Source organism: Drosophila virilis, chromosome 4 (assembly GCF_030788295.1).
Source record: "Drosophila virilis strain 15010-1051.87 chromosome 4, Dvir_AGI_RSII-ME, whole genome shotgun sequence".
Lineage (NCBI taxonomy): Eukaryota > Metazoa > Arthropoda > Insecta > Diptera > Drosophilidae > Drosophila > Drosophila virilis.
This window is the reverse complement of record NC_091546.1, coordinates 12,373,413-12,387,665: the sequence shown is the minus strand read 5'-3', so window position 1 is coordinate 12,387,665 and position 14,253 is coordinate 12,373,413. Positions and strand designations below refer to the sequence as shown.

Here is a 14,253-nt window from a genome sequence, read left to right as displayed (position 1 = left end):
TCATAGGCGACGACATGGACACGTGAATATTGACGTCAAATCGAAACGTGAACCGGGCTGCGATTTCTTAAGCCAGTTTTATTAAATCTTTTATTATTATTGCTCCTGCTGTTGGTTATCGGTTTAATTGGTGTCATAAAATGAAAGTTTCCCTTACCCCACACACTTAAGCAGCAGGCCAGGCAATTGTCTTATTGCAGCTGTTAACTATTTACAGACAAGCAGAGCAATTAGTGTTCGATTAATTATTATTAACTAATTACTTAGTTTTGGTTATTTATGAAGCAAACGCAGCGATATTCTCAGAAGACCAGCAGAAACAAATGCCGTGCTTTAAATAGAACTCAAATCAAATATTTAATGATAAAAATACGCTATGCAAATAGTGCAGCGAGATTTCGCTTATCAGAAATTGTAGGTTTCCGCAAGCGATAAGCCGCAGCATGTAGATACACCCACACATGCAAAGATACAGATACATTTCAGAGATACGAGCTGCGTCCTACGCCTGTGTGTTGCGTATCTTTGAACTTTTGCAGTCTGTCAAAACAATTGATAACATTTGAAACAATTAAATAACTATTAAGGGCAATCATAAACTAAGTCAAACCGCCTTAGGCCGCGATGAACCGCCACGAACCGTACTTAAAAGCTGATAAGCCCGCTGCTGATAACAGCTAAAAGCGAGCTGCTGCACACATGTGCGACACGCTCTTTGTTTATGTGCAAATCAATGCAACTGGCACTTACTTATGTAAGCCACTGTAAACGATAAAACCGTATCTAAATGGCATTTAAAGTCCTCGATCGCTAATTGGGCGAGCCAACAAAAAAATACATAGCATAGAAGCATTCAGAAGTATATTAAAAAAGCCGCCCCCGCCCAATGGCAATTGCATTTTAAATGCTACACAAAATGTTTATTAAGTATTTTGTTGTTATTATTTGTAATCAGTTTTGTAAACAGTTAACGCTGCTAATGAGCCACACACGAAACCTAACTGCGACACGCAAAAATAAAAATTCCGAACAGAACCAAGTAAATAAAATACATATCTGTGGTATTATTTTTAGCAGCAGACTCTGCCCTCGTCTCCAGCAACTTTTGCATAATTTGAGCTAATTTATAAATCAAATACTCGATATATGTGCACAGCAATGACTAATTTAATAAACAAATTGTGCGCCAGTTAATTGTGGCGAAAAGCTGCTATAAAAACTCAATTGCCGGTTGGAGCCCAATAGAACCCGACCCGGAGCTTAGCTCTGCAAACTTAAGGCGGTCAAAGTGCAGGCACATGCCAACTGGCTGTTTATATAAGTGTACCCTGTAGTCTTTAAAGTAATTAAGGGTGTACTGGAATGCGTTTTACAAGTTAGAGTAAAAATTCTAAAAGTGGCTTTTATCAGGTACAGTTGAAATTCGCAACAACAATTGATAGAAATTGTCGCTCTTCCTACAAATTAACATAGTTCTTTAGTTCAAGCGACCCTCAGCATTGACTCCATAAATTCTCCAAATATATGTGTTAATATTTCTTATTAATACTTCATGTTTTTCCTCTTTGCTTTAAAGCTTACAAAGCTTACACAAGTGTAATTTAAATTATGCATGTATTGGTAAGCTTTGTCCCATTAAGCTTTTCGTCCTTTATAGAGTGTGCACAGAGCTTAAAGCTCACCAAAACGTCAGCATATGTGAGCTGTGTACGTGAGTTGTGTGTTCCGCGTGATTTATTATGGATACAATATGTACTACATATAGGGTATTTTCAAGGTCAAGCACATTCCTTCCACTCTGTGCATTTCTAGCGTTCGCTCTATTGAATGCGGTGCTTTGTGCTGCGTCATTGCGGTAACGCCCTCGAGGCTCTGCACCACTCCGAAACCGCAAACCACACAAAGCTCATCAGCCGCAAGCGACGATGCGCTGAACGCGGATTGTGGAACGAGCTCAGGAAACTGCAGTGCAAATTGCAATTTGAAATTGTGCAATTAAATTAGAGACAAGCCGCACATATGAGGCAGAAAGCAGGGCTGAGTGGTGGGGGAGTGAGTTGCGGCTGTGTCGCTAAGGTTAGGCCTCGCATTAAGCCCGAGATAGTTTTGCAAGCAAAATGCAATTCAATACCGTGTAGATTAGAAAAAAAAAACTACTGCCAATGCAACAAGATCTAGTTATATAATAAAATCTGTGCTAACAATAATTTCTACTAATTTGCTTTGCAGAGGAGGAAGCCTATTTGTGCCTGGCCGGGCTTGTGGGCAGCAAGGAGAAGACATTCATAAATCAAACCAAACTGCAGCATGAGGTCACCTGGAAGACGGTCATGCAGATAGCCAAAAAGCACACAGTATGTTTGCAAACAAATGGATCCAGTTAAATCAAATAAATAAATAAATGCATTTGCTAATTTTAGAAAAGTGCCATTGCGTATTTCCAACGCATCTGTCCGAGCCAGAAGCTGGAGCGCGTCTTCATGGACTGGTGCTGGTGGATACTAGCTGGTCTACCCTTTCAGCATTTGGTGCGAATTATGGATTGCTATTTCCATGAGGGCATCAAGGTGCTATATCGCGTCGCCCTGGTCATACTCAATCTCTTCCACAAGGAATGCCAGTCGAACAACGAATGGAGTCCGGATAATATTAAAAACGACATTGGCAATGCGCTCATCAAGTTCTGCAAAAAGATACCAGTATCTCCGGCTAAGCTGCTCCATGCCGCTTTTAGTATTAGGGGACTCAGGTAAGGCCACTTCCATCACTCTTCATGTGATGATTATAATATAAACTAATTATTAAGTGCAACATGATTCATCAAATATTGAATCAATGCACATATAATTTATGCTCAGAGTGTATCATAATAAAGATTCATTGTAACTTTCATATCAATATGCAGGTACCCTATGTAAGTCACATTTTAGCTTTTCCATATTAGATTTTAAATATATCAAAGGTTAATAATGCGATATTGTTATATTAGCAGATCTTGTGACTATTGTCAATAATGGAAAATATTAGCTATAGGCCTGCAAATACCCTGCATATTGATTAAGATACAAGTAATATATGCTTTGGTGTAGAAAGTTTTTGGCGACATGTCCTAATTTAATTTTAAACCTTTTGGAATATGAATATAATTATGAAGTTGAAAATTCCAAGTACTAATCATACTATATATCATTGTCATCATTCAGCTATTTAGATTCTGCTGTTCAGCTATTTAGATTGTTATACATTTTTGCTATTCTCGAATAATATATCGTGTTTATTAATCATGTCTAATTAAATGTATATATATCTTTAACAAATGAGAAAATATTGAATTGGCATGCACTTTGTGTGCACATCTGAAATATTACTAATGACATGTTTTTCTTCTTTCTATTTTGCAGTACCCAGTATATTTCTAGAATATTTATCAAGACTGAAATGCTACTAAAAAGCCGATCCGCATTCAATAGCGGTTCGAAGCAATTAATTAAATCGCGTTCAAGTGATAATCTGCCCACTAGTCAGTCGCAGGTCAACATCCAAATGATGTCACATACATTGACCATACGTGAGGTAAGTAAACGACAGACTGGCCCCGGTTAGAAGCCCATAAAACCCCTTAACTACCCACAACCACTCAGAACCACACAAACAGCCAGGCAATATCTATCTATCTATACTAGCCATGCATAACTCAATTTAACAGTTTTCAAGGGTCTTTGGAACTGCACCCAAACCGAATTTGTTTTCTTTTCTAGACTTCAGTTCAACTTAGGTTTAGGTTCTGCTCCAAAAATAATGGTTATTCTTTATCCACACAGCACCGCACACACTTATATAACTTAACTAATTATGGTAAACAGTTGTAAAACTCTATTGATTTATTGTTTTTGTGTTCTTTCAAAACTCACACAACAACAAAAACATCAACAACAACAACAATTCAACTCAACTCAACTCACTTGAAAAAAATATCCAATTGAAAAACAAAACCAGAAGCTGCACTCCGAGAGCTGTCGCAATTTGGTATGGGGCTATAAATTACGTATATACATATATATATATATAGTTCATATATTACTATATACCATAGGATGATAATGTTGACTGATGTTCAAACTCTGCTTGTTTTGTTTTTCATAAATAATTAACTAAAAACACTTTTGAGTTCTGAGTTAAAATGCGCGTCCTTCGCATGTTTTCAGCTCTTTCTAGCTAGCAAAAATCATGCGCAGGATATGGCAATATGTTCCTTACGTTTTATTCCACGATTGGCTACGCTATGGATTAAATTGTTATCCAGTCTGATAATTCAAAATTCTAGCGGATTTACGGCTTATGATATAGCGGTTTTACAGCCAACAGTTCTTTTTGTTGTGTTTTTTGAATGTTTTACTTTTTGTTGCAAAAAAAAACTACTTAACAAAACTCAATTTTAAAAACTTATCTTGAGTTTCCTAGCCCTAACTTTTAATCAATGCATAACAACAACACATACAACAACAACACAAACAACAACAACAATATATATAAAAGCTACTTATCCATTTCCGTTGCTAAACACAAAGTTGCATTTGAGTTCAGTTTTTATTAAACATTTTAAGTTATCGCACTTGTTTTGCACTCCAAGGCCAAAAAAAAAAGAAATGTATAAAAAACAGAACACAATCAAAACGAAAAACATCCACAGCCACAATTTAAACCCAATTTAATGCCAAAAATTGTTCTATATATCAATATTAACTTTTTCAATATATCATATATAAAATGTTATTTCTATTTTTCTTGTATTTTGCGCTGCCTTGGCAAACTTTGAATGACAAAAATAAAAAAAAACACAAAAAATAATAAAAAACCAAAATTCTTATAAATATAAAAAAAAAAAACGTATTAATATAACAAATATAACATGCGTGCGCTTTATCAACATGAAATTTCATATCTCTCGAAACTGACATTATACTATATCATGTGCATAAAACTAAATAATTATATGTGTATGTGTATGTGCATGGCATTGTGTATACAGGGCGAAAAGTCGCCCGGTCATAGAGCCATCGCCATGGGTGTCTATCCCATACACAATCTGAAAAGTCAAGTCTGTAAGAACGAAGATGTAAGTCCAGAAGAGAGCAGTCGAATCGCCGCCACTTTGCTAACTTTTTGCTAGTTATCCCCATTTGATATATATATATATATATATATAGATATACATATGTTTTCTTTTAAAGTATTATTGTAAAGCAAGTATACTACATACAGCACACACCCAAGAAAACGGAATGTAAAGCTTATCAAAATTGCACCTCAAATCAAAGTCTTTCTCTTTTTCTCACCCACAAACACTGCTCTTTGCGAGGTGCTTCACCCTCCCTCCACAGACCACATTGCATGCTCTGATGTGTGCGAGAATCGAGTTTGCAGTTTTTTTGGCATTATACTTATTATAGCATATTTAAGCGTTTTCTATTATTTTACAACTTGTTTTTATAGTTAGTTTATCTGTTTCTGTTAAATTTATTTTAGTCTTTGAAAGTTTTAAGCAGCAGAAGGGCCCCCCTACCCTCGCCCAGTTTTATTCCCCTTCCCAACCCAAACCCGAAATCTGTATCCCATGTCAAACTTTCAATCGATCATTCAAATCGAGGAGCATCTAATCTTGACATTGCTATATATCATCTTTTTTCATAGCATTTTGGTTTACCGGGCACAACGAATTTCATTAAAACCTGGACGGATAGACAATTTGTAAGCACATATCTCTATTACGAGCCAACATTTTACAACAAATCGTGAATGATCCATCCAATGAAATTCCCATTCCAATAATAAAACAGTTACATCTTGTGCCGTTTTATTAGAAAATTTAACAAAATCAAATAAACAAAAGTTTCCCAATTAGCGCTAAATCTTTATCCCAATATTTCTCTCTCTCTCTCTCTCTCTCTCTCCCCTCTTTCTCTTTCTCACCCACTTTCTCACTCTCTCTCTTTCTAATTGTGTGTTTGTGTGTGTGTGTGTGAGCGTCCCTTGTATTGGTAAACTAAACCTTCATATATAGAGCCTACACAAATCGCAATCACCATTCATTAATCGAGCCATTGCAATTTACAGTTGGGCAGGCCAACAGTTTGGCAGTCATAGCACACAGTTTAGCATGCACTGCGCCGCTGCAATAAATGCGCTGCTGCCGCTGCTGCTGCTGCTGTGCATCGATGCAAAAAGATGCTAAAAAAAATCGAATTGTATTTTTTTTTGTCGTTTATATATTTTTGTAGATTTCGATTTGTCAGTTTTAAATAAAAATATAATTACATTTTTTTATGTATTATTCATGTATTAACTTGGCTTTTAGTTTGTTTTGGCCTTTTAGTTCATGTTCTTGTTAATATGTCTTTACCATTTGTCTCTCTCTTACTGTCTCCCTGTTTATCGCTCTGTATCTACCACCCCGCCCAAAATGCCTAATATTGTTTTTTGTGTGTGTTTATTTAGAGTAAATATATATATATATATAAATATATATAATTATTTTAACTGTTTTAAACATTGGCTAATGCTACCCTTTTTCTAGTTCTAGTTAATTGTAGTTAATTTTGCCTAATAATATATCTGAGCTAGTCTTACAGAGCTTTATTAACTTGTTTTCTCATAATCCCTGCTCCCTCTCACAGCTGTTCACGCTGTGGTCCTGGTTGCCCGTGCGAATCACCATGTACCAACCGGTGCTGCTCTACACCACCGAAGAGCACGGCTGCTCCCTGACGACCTTCTATGTGCGCGTGGAGCAGCACGAGCCCACGCTGCTCATGATCAAAACGTGCAATAATGAGGTAGGTGGGGAGGGGGAATTGACTTTATAATTGGAATGCCCTGCTAATTGCATTCTATTTTCACTCAGGTATTTGGCGCCTATTGCTCGTCGCGCTGGTTTGAGCGCAATGTCAAGGATGACAAGGGCCAGAGGCAGGCCTACTTTGGCACCGGCGAAACCTTCTTGTTCTCCCTGTATCCCGAGAGAGCCAAGTATCCCTGGGTGGGCATCGAAGGTGATCGCGATCTGGGTCACAGCTCCGAACTCTTTATGGCAGCTGATTCCAAAATGATAACAATTGGCGGCGGGTAAGTCGAAAACAACCAAACGAATCTGTAAATAAAACTGAAACAGGGTTAAGCTTCTGTAAACACTATGTTAAGTTGTGGCAATAACATTGCGTTGTTAACCCTATGAAGTGCCTGATCTCAGTTATACTTAAGTATATATTCTCACTATTAATTGGTTTAAGTGAAGCAATCACTTCTATTAAGACCATATTGTGTAAATGTAAAATTTTCAATAGATGCCTCACTCTGTTAATTTGATGTAAACATACTTTATGATTTATTAGCAGTTGACTGTGCTAAACAGCGCTCTGTTAGCGCACTGTTAAGTTTGTACACATATATGTTAGTGAAAGTATCTTGTTATGTGAACTGAATAGAATTTAAGAATTTCGATCTTACACTATATTCTATTTTTATACTCAGTACCAGCTTTTATTGTTTTTATCAAATATATAGTTTATTTATGTTTTAACTTTACATTTCAAACCCGATTAACTTCCTTATTGTACTTTACAGTGAGGGCCAAGCTATTTGGATGGATGAGAACATACGATTTGGCAAGACGGACAGCTGTAAGACCTTCAACAATCCGCCGCTATGTCCGTCGGGTGACTTTGAGATACGCGTACTGGAGGTCTACGGCTTTGTGGGCATCTAAAGCCATATAGGCCCGATTGGCCCATAGACACTCAAAACGAAACCAAATTGCCCGCCGATGTTCAAGTGCTCAGCTGAAACCCGCACCTATGCTCCTCTCAGACCTACTCATAAACACCTACACACAGTCTATGCCCACACACACATATATACAGACACACACAATGTGAACGCTTGCGTTTCCGGCTCTAGCGGAAACACTAGGCAGAAGCGAAAGCTGATGATGATAAAGAAGAAGAAGATTAAAATTTGTGTAAACATTTATAAAAACTTATTTATAAATATGTATCTAAAAAGTAAAAACAAAAAAGGCAGCAGTCGTTGTCATCATAGCCGTTGTAATGTTAAATGTTTAAACCCCAAGCAAAAACAAATTATATATTGTATAATGGAAATACTCTGTGAGTTAATGTTTCAAAATGCAAAAGCTTTGAAATTATATACATACAATAGTTGTTATTCATAAAAAAAAAAAAACAAAACAAAACTATTTATATATAAATATATATAAAATATGTGTACATCTAAATGTAAATCGTAAAACGTAAACCTATTTCTATATAACGACTTTAAACGGCAGACAACAAACAAAATATATTCCTTAAATGAAAAGAAATGCAAGCAAAAATATCAAAAAATCAATTGTCATGTTAAATTTGTCTGCACATTTTGATAATAACTATTATTATTATTATTATTATTATTATTATTATGATTATGCCTAAAGTAATTTGTATGTTTACTTTTATTATTATTTTTCTGCTTTCTGTAAACCAAATTTACTGACTTGACTGAATTCGTTATAAATGTTATTAATATTATTATTACATATGTGTATAAATTATATACTTTGTAAATTGCATTGGAAACTTCTTATTTTCTTACTATTTCTAGTTTCTTTATATATATATAAACTACCTATATTTACATATATATATATATATATATATATATAATCCATATAAAATTGAAATTTGCAGCATGAATTCAAAGCTAAAACACAACACAAAACTTGCAGTGCAGTGTAATAGTTATATAAACGTATGCTATAGCTACGATTAGAAGCCACACTAAAGCTATTTGGGCGTGCAGGGCGGAATAAACGATAAAGTGGTGATTTAAGGGTCGGGGGGGTGTGCACACATGTCACATATTGATCTCATTTATGATCCGTATCCAAAGTTTACAACAAATTCAATGTTCAGTTAAGACTCATTCCATTTGTGCATTGCTCAAGCTACACTCTTTTTTATTTTTATAAACTTACTCACAGACAACAATTTTGAAATATTTTGTTTCTATACAAAAACTTATTTGTCTTTTAAATTTTCTAGTCAAGAGAAAACAAGAAAATTTTCAAACATGTTGTGCACAACATTCATTTTTTTTCTTTGGTAGGCGCTTGCGCACGCCCACTTTAGCGACTGCTCTTTGCACTACTCAAGCGAATTGTTACAATCACAACGAATACAAAACTTATATAGAAAATATTACAACAATTAACAATACATTAATGAAAATTATGCCAAAAAAGAATGCGATTTGCTGTTGCTGCTACGCCGACTCAATGTTCTGTGCGCCACTCAATTTTAGTTTAGATCAAGCGCATAGATCAATACTCTATGAACAAATGAATCAACACATTTCGGAGCTGGACTCCAAAATAAAAAAAAATCACACACACACACCTCACTCATTTGCAACACTCGCACACCCACATGTGGCAAGGCATGACAGCAAATTTGTAAAATGTTTGTGGCTGGTTAAAAGAAAATATATATATATAATGAATTATGTGTAAATTATATTTTTAGTTATTAATTAATTAAACTCTCTGTGTTGTTGAAAGAATTGTGTATGTAAACAGCATTAAATATGGCATATGCTATAGTTCATACCCATAATAGCCTAGCTGAAAAGTTTGATTAACTCAAAGAAAAAAAATATGAAGTTAAAAAAATATGTATAAATATATTTGTTACTTGTTTCTGCGCTGTTGATAAAAGTTTTTAATTTACTTGGTTGACTATTGATACAAATTCTCAGATAATTATTGGTCTGAGGCTGAGGGGAGCGGTTGCGGGTGCGCTCATATTAATCTGAACAGTATTTGGCAAAGGGCAACAAAGAGTCAACTAATTCATTATCTTCTGTATATATACAATTGTTTACACTGTTTTTCTATATAATTATATGAATTGTTCTCTATGTGTAGTCGTTGTTAGGTTTCGATCATTTAATTTGTACAATAACCGACCATTATAGAGAGACATCTAAGTGTGTTATACATATATATACATACATATATATATATATATATATATAAACAATGATAAGCTGCAACTGAAGTTATATATTATACAAACTGAAATATTACAATGAATAATATAGATATATACGTACATATTTAAACTATGCGTTGTTCGCTATTTGAATTATAGAGCGTGTTGTTTATTTATTTTCTATTATTATTTTATTTTATGAATTACAAATACACACACATACAGTAATAAACGAATACAAGTGAAAGATATACCCGATTATATATTATATATTTCAAACGAAATAATGCATTATTATTATAAATATATATATGTATGTTAAATCATTTTAGTGGATGTATAAAAACAAAACGAAGCTAAATCAAATAAAATGTAAAATGTTGCAAAAATATCAAATATGTTACTTTCAGTTAAGACCTTTCTATTCGATTCTCAATGCATTTAATTGTTGAATAAGTAGACTAAAATTAGCATCACGCTCAAAACCGTGCTGTGGACCTGTACCAGATGCGTACTCCGATTACAGAAATCCTTGTGGCAGAAAACACAACCCAAGAAACCGAGCTGCGGCATTACCGGATCCGGCTGCTCATCGCACACAGACAAATCGCCGAAAGCGCAGGAACGTCGCACAAATAACGCTTCATCAAGAGCTACAAAAAAAAAAGAGAATATACACATATAAGTACATTAGCTGATACTACCCGGCGTTGTTTGGGCCTTACGTATTACTCATACAATTCACAATATTTGTTTTTAGTTACTATTTAAAGAAATTTTAAGAATGAAATTTAAAGCAATCAAGCAAATCGAAATATCTGTTAAAAACATTTTCCCATACATTAAAAATTAGTTTTAAACAGATTTAGATAAGCATTAATGAGATAAATTTCCTCTTTTTCAGGTGGAAACTTCTCTGGAAAATGAGCTAGTATCAGTAATCAATTTGTTGGTTAAGCAGTCGGCTTGGAATCATATTTAGAGGAACCAACTAAAGCTTGGCATACTTACAGCCCCTGTAGTACTTGGTCAGGCACGCAGTGTCGGGTCGCTGCAAATAGAAAGCACGCAAATGCTCTGGCAGCTCCATGGAATCGCAGTCGGTTTTGGCAATGTCATCGGGCTGAAAATCATCGCCGCAATTCGAATCGTTGACGGAATCGCATTCATAGCAGCTAACGGCCAGAGCTGTGTGTCGATGACAAGATGTGAGTACGTGTGTGTGTGTGTGTGATAAATGTGTGCTTAATATGTGTGTCAACAATGTATGACACGTTCGATGCGCTCACCTGTAGCGGCCAGTGAAACGAGCAGCAGCCCCAACGTCAACACCCGGCGCCCCAACATGCCCAACTGTTGTCTATCCGTGTGTGTATGTTTGCGAGTGTGTATGTAGTGCGCAGGTAGGAATATAAATGACGGATAGCTTGTATATTATGAGTGCACAGATTGGCCAGTTGATCGCGCCCAGAGCGTCACATGGCCGAACCAGCCGGACGAGCTGCACACGCGAGACTGAGCCAACGCCAATCGCATTCTGAATGATGAGTTTTGTATTCCGTTTTTTTTTTTGCGCTATTTTCTTCTTTTTGTTATTTTCCATATAACACATTTGGTTTTCATTTGGCTGACCGCGTCTAGTACAGGCCACACATATACGATATGGAAATGAAAATGGAAATGGTATGAGCGGCATTTTGATAGCCGAAAATAAATGTTCGTTGACATGAAACATGGAATGGTGCAAAATACACGTCGCTATTGTGTGTGCCTGCATGAGTGTGTGTATGCTATGTGTGTGTGTGTGTGTGTGTGTGTGTGTGTGTGTGGGCGGCGCGCCCTTGTTCATGCCCCAGACGCCTCTGCCCCGAGAGTTCATTGCGCGCACAAATAAACAATTTTCGCTTTATTCTATAATAATTTCGATTTTATTAGCTGGCCTTTGGCGCTTACTCGGCTTTCTTGGCCATGGCCATATATAACAACAAACTAAGAACAACAACAACTTATGTCTAATGCCTTAAACATGCCTCATACGTCCCGTTGGCCACCCTGCAGCCATCGCGCTAACAGCAGATACAACATCAATGCGGGCAGCTGCCACAGATCCACCTGAGGATGCTCCGCTCCATTGCAGTAGTTCTCGTTGTCGCACACGTAGCAGCTGGCATTCTGCACGGCGATCAGCGTGGGGTCCAGCTTGCAGCCAATCTCCGTCTCGTTCACCTCGCCAAAGTAGCAGCCGCGCACGAATTTGTTGACGCCATTTTCTGTGTTCGGTTCAAAAAATCAATTCAAACATTAAATTTTAACAAACTTGGGCATACTTTTAGGCGGTGGCACATAAAAACCCATAGTTTTGGTGGCCGAAAAGCATAAGTCATTTCTATCTATTATGATATAATAATATAACAATCTTCTCAGATTCAAGTAAGAACTTAGTTCAAAACATTTTGTTTTATATATGAATGTATTGGTTAATGAAATTAAAACTTATTTCAGTGTGCGTATTTCTAAGTTCGTACTTTGATAATAACTGCAGACCATGCTGCCTACCAAACTGCCAGATACATTATGCATTAACAAAGATGCACTCGTGTAGCACGGAGTTTTTCCTAACTTAAAAATACTTTTGACTTTCGTACTTATACAGAAAAGACACTAACAATACAAACAAATTTTCAAGCGGGAAACATTTGTATCTTATGTGCATGATTTATTTATATAAAGCTTGTATCTTAACCCGTAATCTGTGACCCAAAGATACACATGTTGATCTCAAAGATACATTCTTTATTCCACTGAGGCGCCCTCTTTCTCTCTTCAACTCCCCCGCCGTGGTATATCCTAATTTGCCGTTAAGGGTCGCGTCAGAAATTTATTTGATTTTCATGTATTGAGGTCATCTTATAAAAGACCGCATACTTTTCCGTCTGAATCATTTTCATTCATGAATATATTTGCGAGTTGGTTGGCTGGCAAGTACTTACCGCGAAAAACTCGCTTCAGGCACGCTGTCGCATTCTTGTTGGACAGCTCGTTTTCCAAAAAACGGGCCGGGGCAATAAAGGCGCAATCGTACTTGAAATGATTCTCGATTTCGAAATTTTCGCCGCAGCTCGTCTCGTATACGGACTCACATGAGTAGCATCTGATGGCGTAAGCTGTTGGCATTGAATATACATATAGATATATATATATATATTTATGTTGTTGAGTTTAATGGCTAAAGACAAAATGGTCAGAAGCGAACCTGTGGCCAGCAGCGTGAGGAGGGCGCCAAAGCAAAGTAAATACTGCATTTAACTGATGTTTTCGTCTTGAAGAAAAACAAAGGAAAATCCAAGCACTTTCCACAACCGGCTGTATATAATTTAGAGCATTTATAGAAATTGTTTGGATTTATTTGGATTTTTATGTTATATATGGAAAATCTTTATAACTTATTTTAATTGCCGCATTGGCGTTTGGTGCTTTATGGAAATTTCTTATGATGCTTTCATGATTTGTATTTTCTTTTTTTTATTTTTAACTTTTTCACTCGGCTCTCGGGAAGCAATTGAAACGAAACAATTTGGTTTGAAAGTGTTTGCTTGCGTCTAAGTTGGGGCATTTACAAATATATATTTCTATAAATTACTCGTATCTTTGCATATTTCTTATATTTTTATTATTTTTTTGTTTTCGGCACTGTAAACTCGCGTCTTTCTTGCGTTCTATGGCTATATTTTGCTTAGATTTCCGCACCGATGTCTAACAACAGTCGCCCGCTCTGTCGTCGCTTTAGAGATTTGTATCTGTCGTTGTTGTTGTTATTTTCCGGTGTGTTCTGTTTATAAAGCAGAAAACGCCTCAGCCGTCAGTCAGTCGACGGCCGCGTTCGAAATTATACTGAAAAATGCCAAAGCGTTTCCAAATTCCACTTCTGGGCTCTCACTCTCCCTAGCTCTCTTTCTATATACCTCTGTCTCACTCCTTTCCGCCTCACTCTTTCGCTCGCTTGCTCCTGTCTTCGGGTCTGGGCAACTTGCTGGCCAGCGCTCGCGGGACACCTATCGAAAATGTCTAATTTTAATGAATTCCCCTCAGACACACACCGTCAAATAAATAATATATATGTATATTCTAGGTAGAATTAATAGCACACATATGGAGGAAGACGCCACGCGATTTCAGTTGCCTCTTAGCCCCTTTTTAATAACAGCAAAGA

General features: G+C 36.4%; 3 protein-coding genes across 15 annotated transcripts in view; 1 reads left to right on the top strand and 2 right to left on the bottom strand.

Moving 5' to 3' along the window:
- Positions 1 to 9,766, top strand: part of sky (GTPase-activating protein skywalker) — a 61,779-nt gene extending 52,013 nt beyond the window's left edge. For 4 of the 11 annotated variants that reach the window (XM_015172859.3, XM_070209376.1, XM_070209375.1 and 1 more), the window contains 8 exons: positions 2,230 to 2,354; positions 2,421 to 2,749; positions 3,402 to 3,573; positions 3,997 to 4,026; positions 5,030 to 5,116; positions 6,675 to 6,833; positions 6,902 to 7,122; positions 7,621 to 9,766. In XM_015172859.3, the coding sequence (XP_015028345.1) occupies positions 2,230 to 2,354; positions 2,421 to 2,749; positions 3,402 to 3,573; positions 3,997 to 4,026; positions 5,030 to 5,116; positions 6,675 to 6,833; positions 6,902 to 7,122; positions 7,621 to 7,762 (1,265 nt within the window). In that variant the 3' untranslated portion in view covers positions 7,763 to 9,766. Of the gene's footprint in view, positions 1 to 2,229; positions 2,355 to 2,420; positions 2,750 to 3,401; positions 3,574 to 3,996; positions 4,027 to 5,029; positions 5,117 to 5,691; positions 5,749 to 6,674; positions 6,834 to 6,901; positions 7,123 to 7,620 lie in introns of all 11 variants that reach the window. The other 7 variants (XM_015172857.3, XM_015172853.3, XM_032438581.2 and 4 more) reach the window with 4 other exon arrangements.
- A 681-nt stretch (positions 9,767 to 10,447) lies between these two features.
- On the bottom strand, positions 10,448 to 11,563 carry LOC26530474 (UPAR/Ly6 domain-containing protein bero). The gene is made up of 3 exons (XM_015173330.3): positions 11,333 to 11,563; positions 11,055 to 11,231; positions 10,448 to 10,696 (listed from the first exon to the last, which is right to left on the bottom strand). Exons 1-3 carry the CDS (start codon positions 11,388 to 11,390, stop codon positions 10,485 to 10,487), a joined length of 447 nt encoding a protein of 148 aa, XP_015028816.1. The 5' UTR covers positions 11,391 to 11,563; the 3' UTR covers positions 10,448 to 10,484.
- A 385-nt stretch (positions 11,564 to 11,948) lies between these two features.
- Positions 11,949 to 13,938, bottom strand: LOC6628538 (UPAR/Ly6 domain-containing protein CG9338). 3 transcript variants are annotated; one of them, XM_002052025.3, is made up of 4 exons: positions 13,791 to 13,932; positions 13,297 to 13,406; positions 13,034 to 13,207; positions 11,949 to 12,313 (listed from the first exon to the last, which is right to left on the bottom strand). In XM_002052025.3, exons 2-4 carry the CDS (start codon positions 13,343 to 13,345, stop codon positions 12,075 to 12,077), a joined length of 462 nt encoding a protein of 153 aa, XP_002052061.2. In that variant the 5' UTR covers positions 13,346 to 13,406; positions 13,791 to 13,932; the 3' UTR covers positions 11,949 to 12,074. The 3 variants fall into 3 exon arrangements, with proteins under 3 accessions (XP_002052061.2, XP_015028775.1, XP_015028774.1); XM_015173289.3 differs by having other exon boundaries at positions 13,297 to 13,933; XM_015173288.3 differs by lacking the exon at positions 11,949 to 12,313 and adding an exon at positions 12,739 to 12,976 and having other exon boundaries at positions 13,297 to 13,938.
- Positions 13,939 to 14,253: the final 315 nt, after the last annotated feature.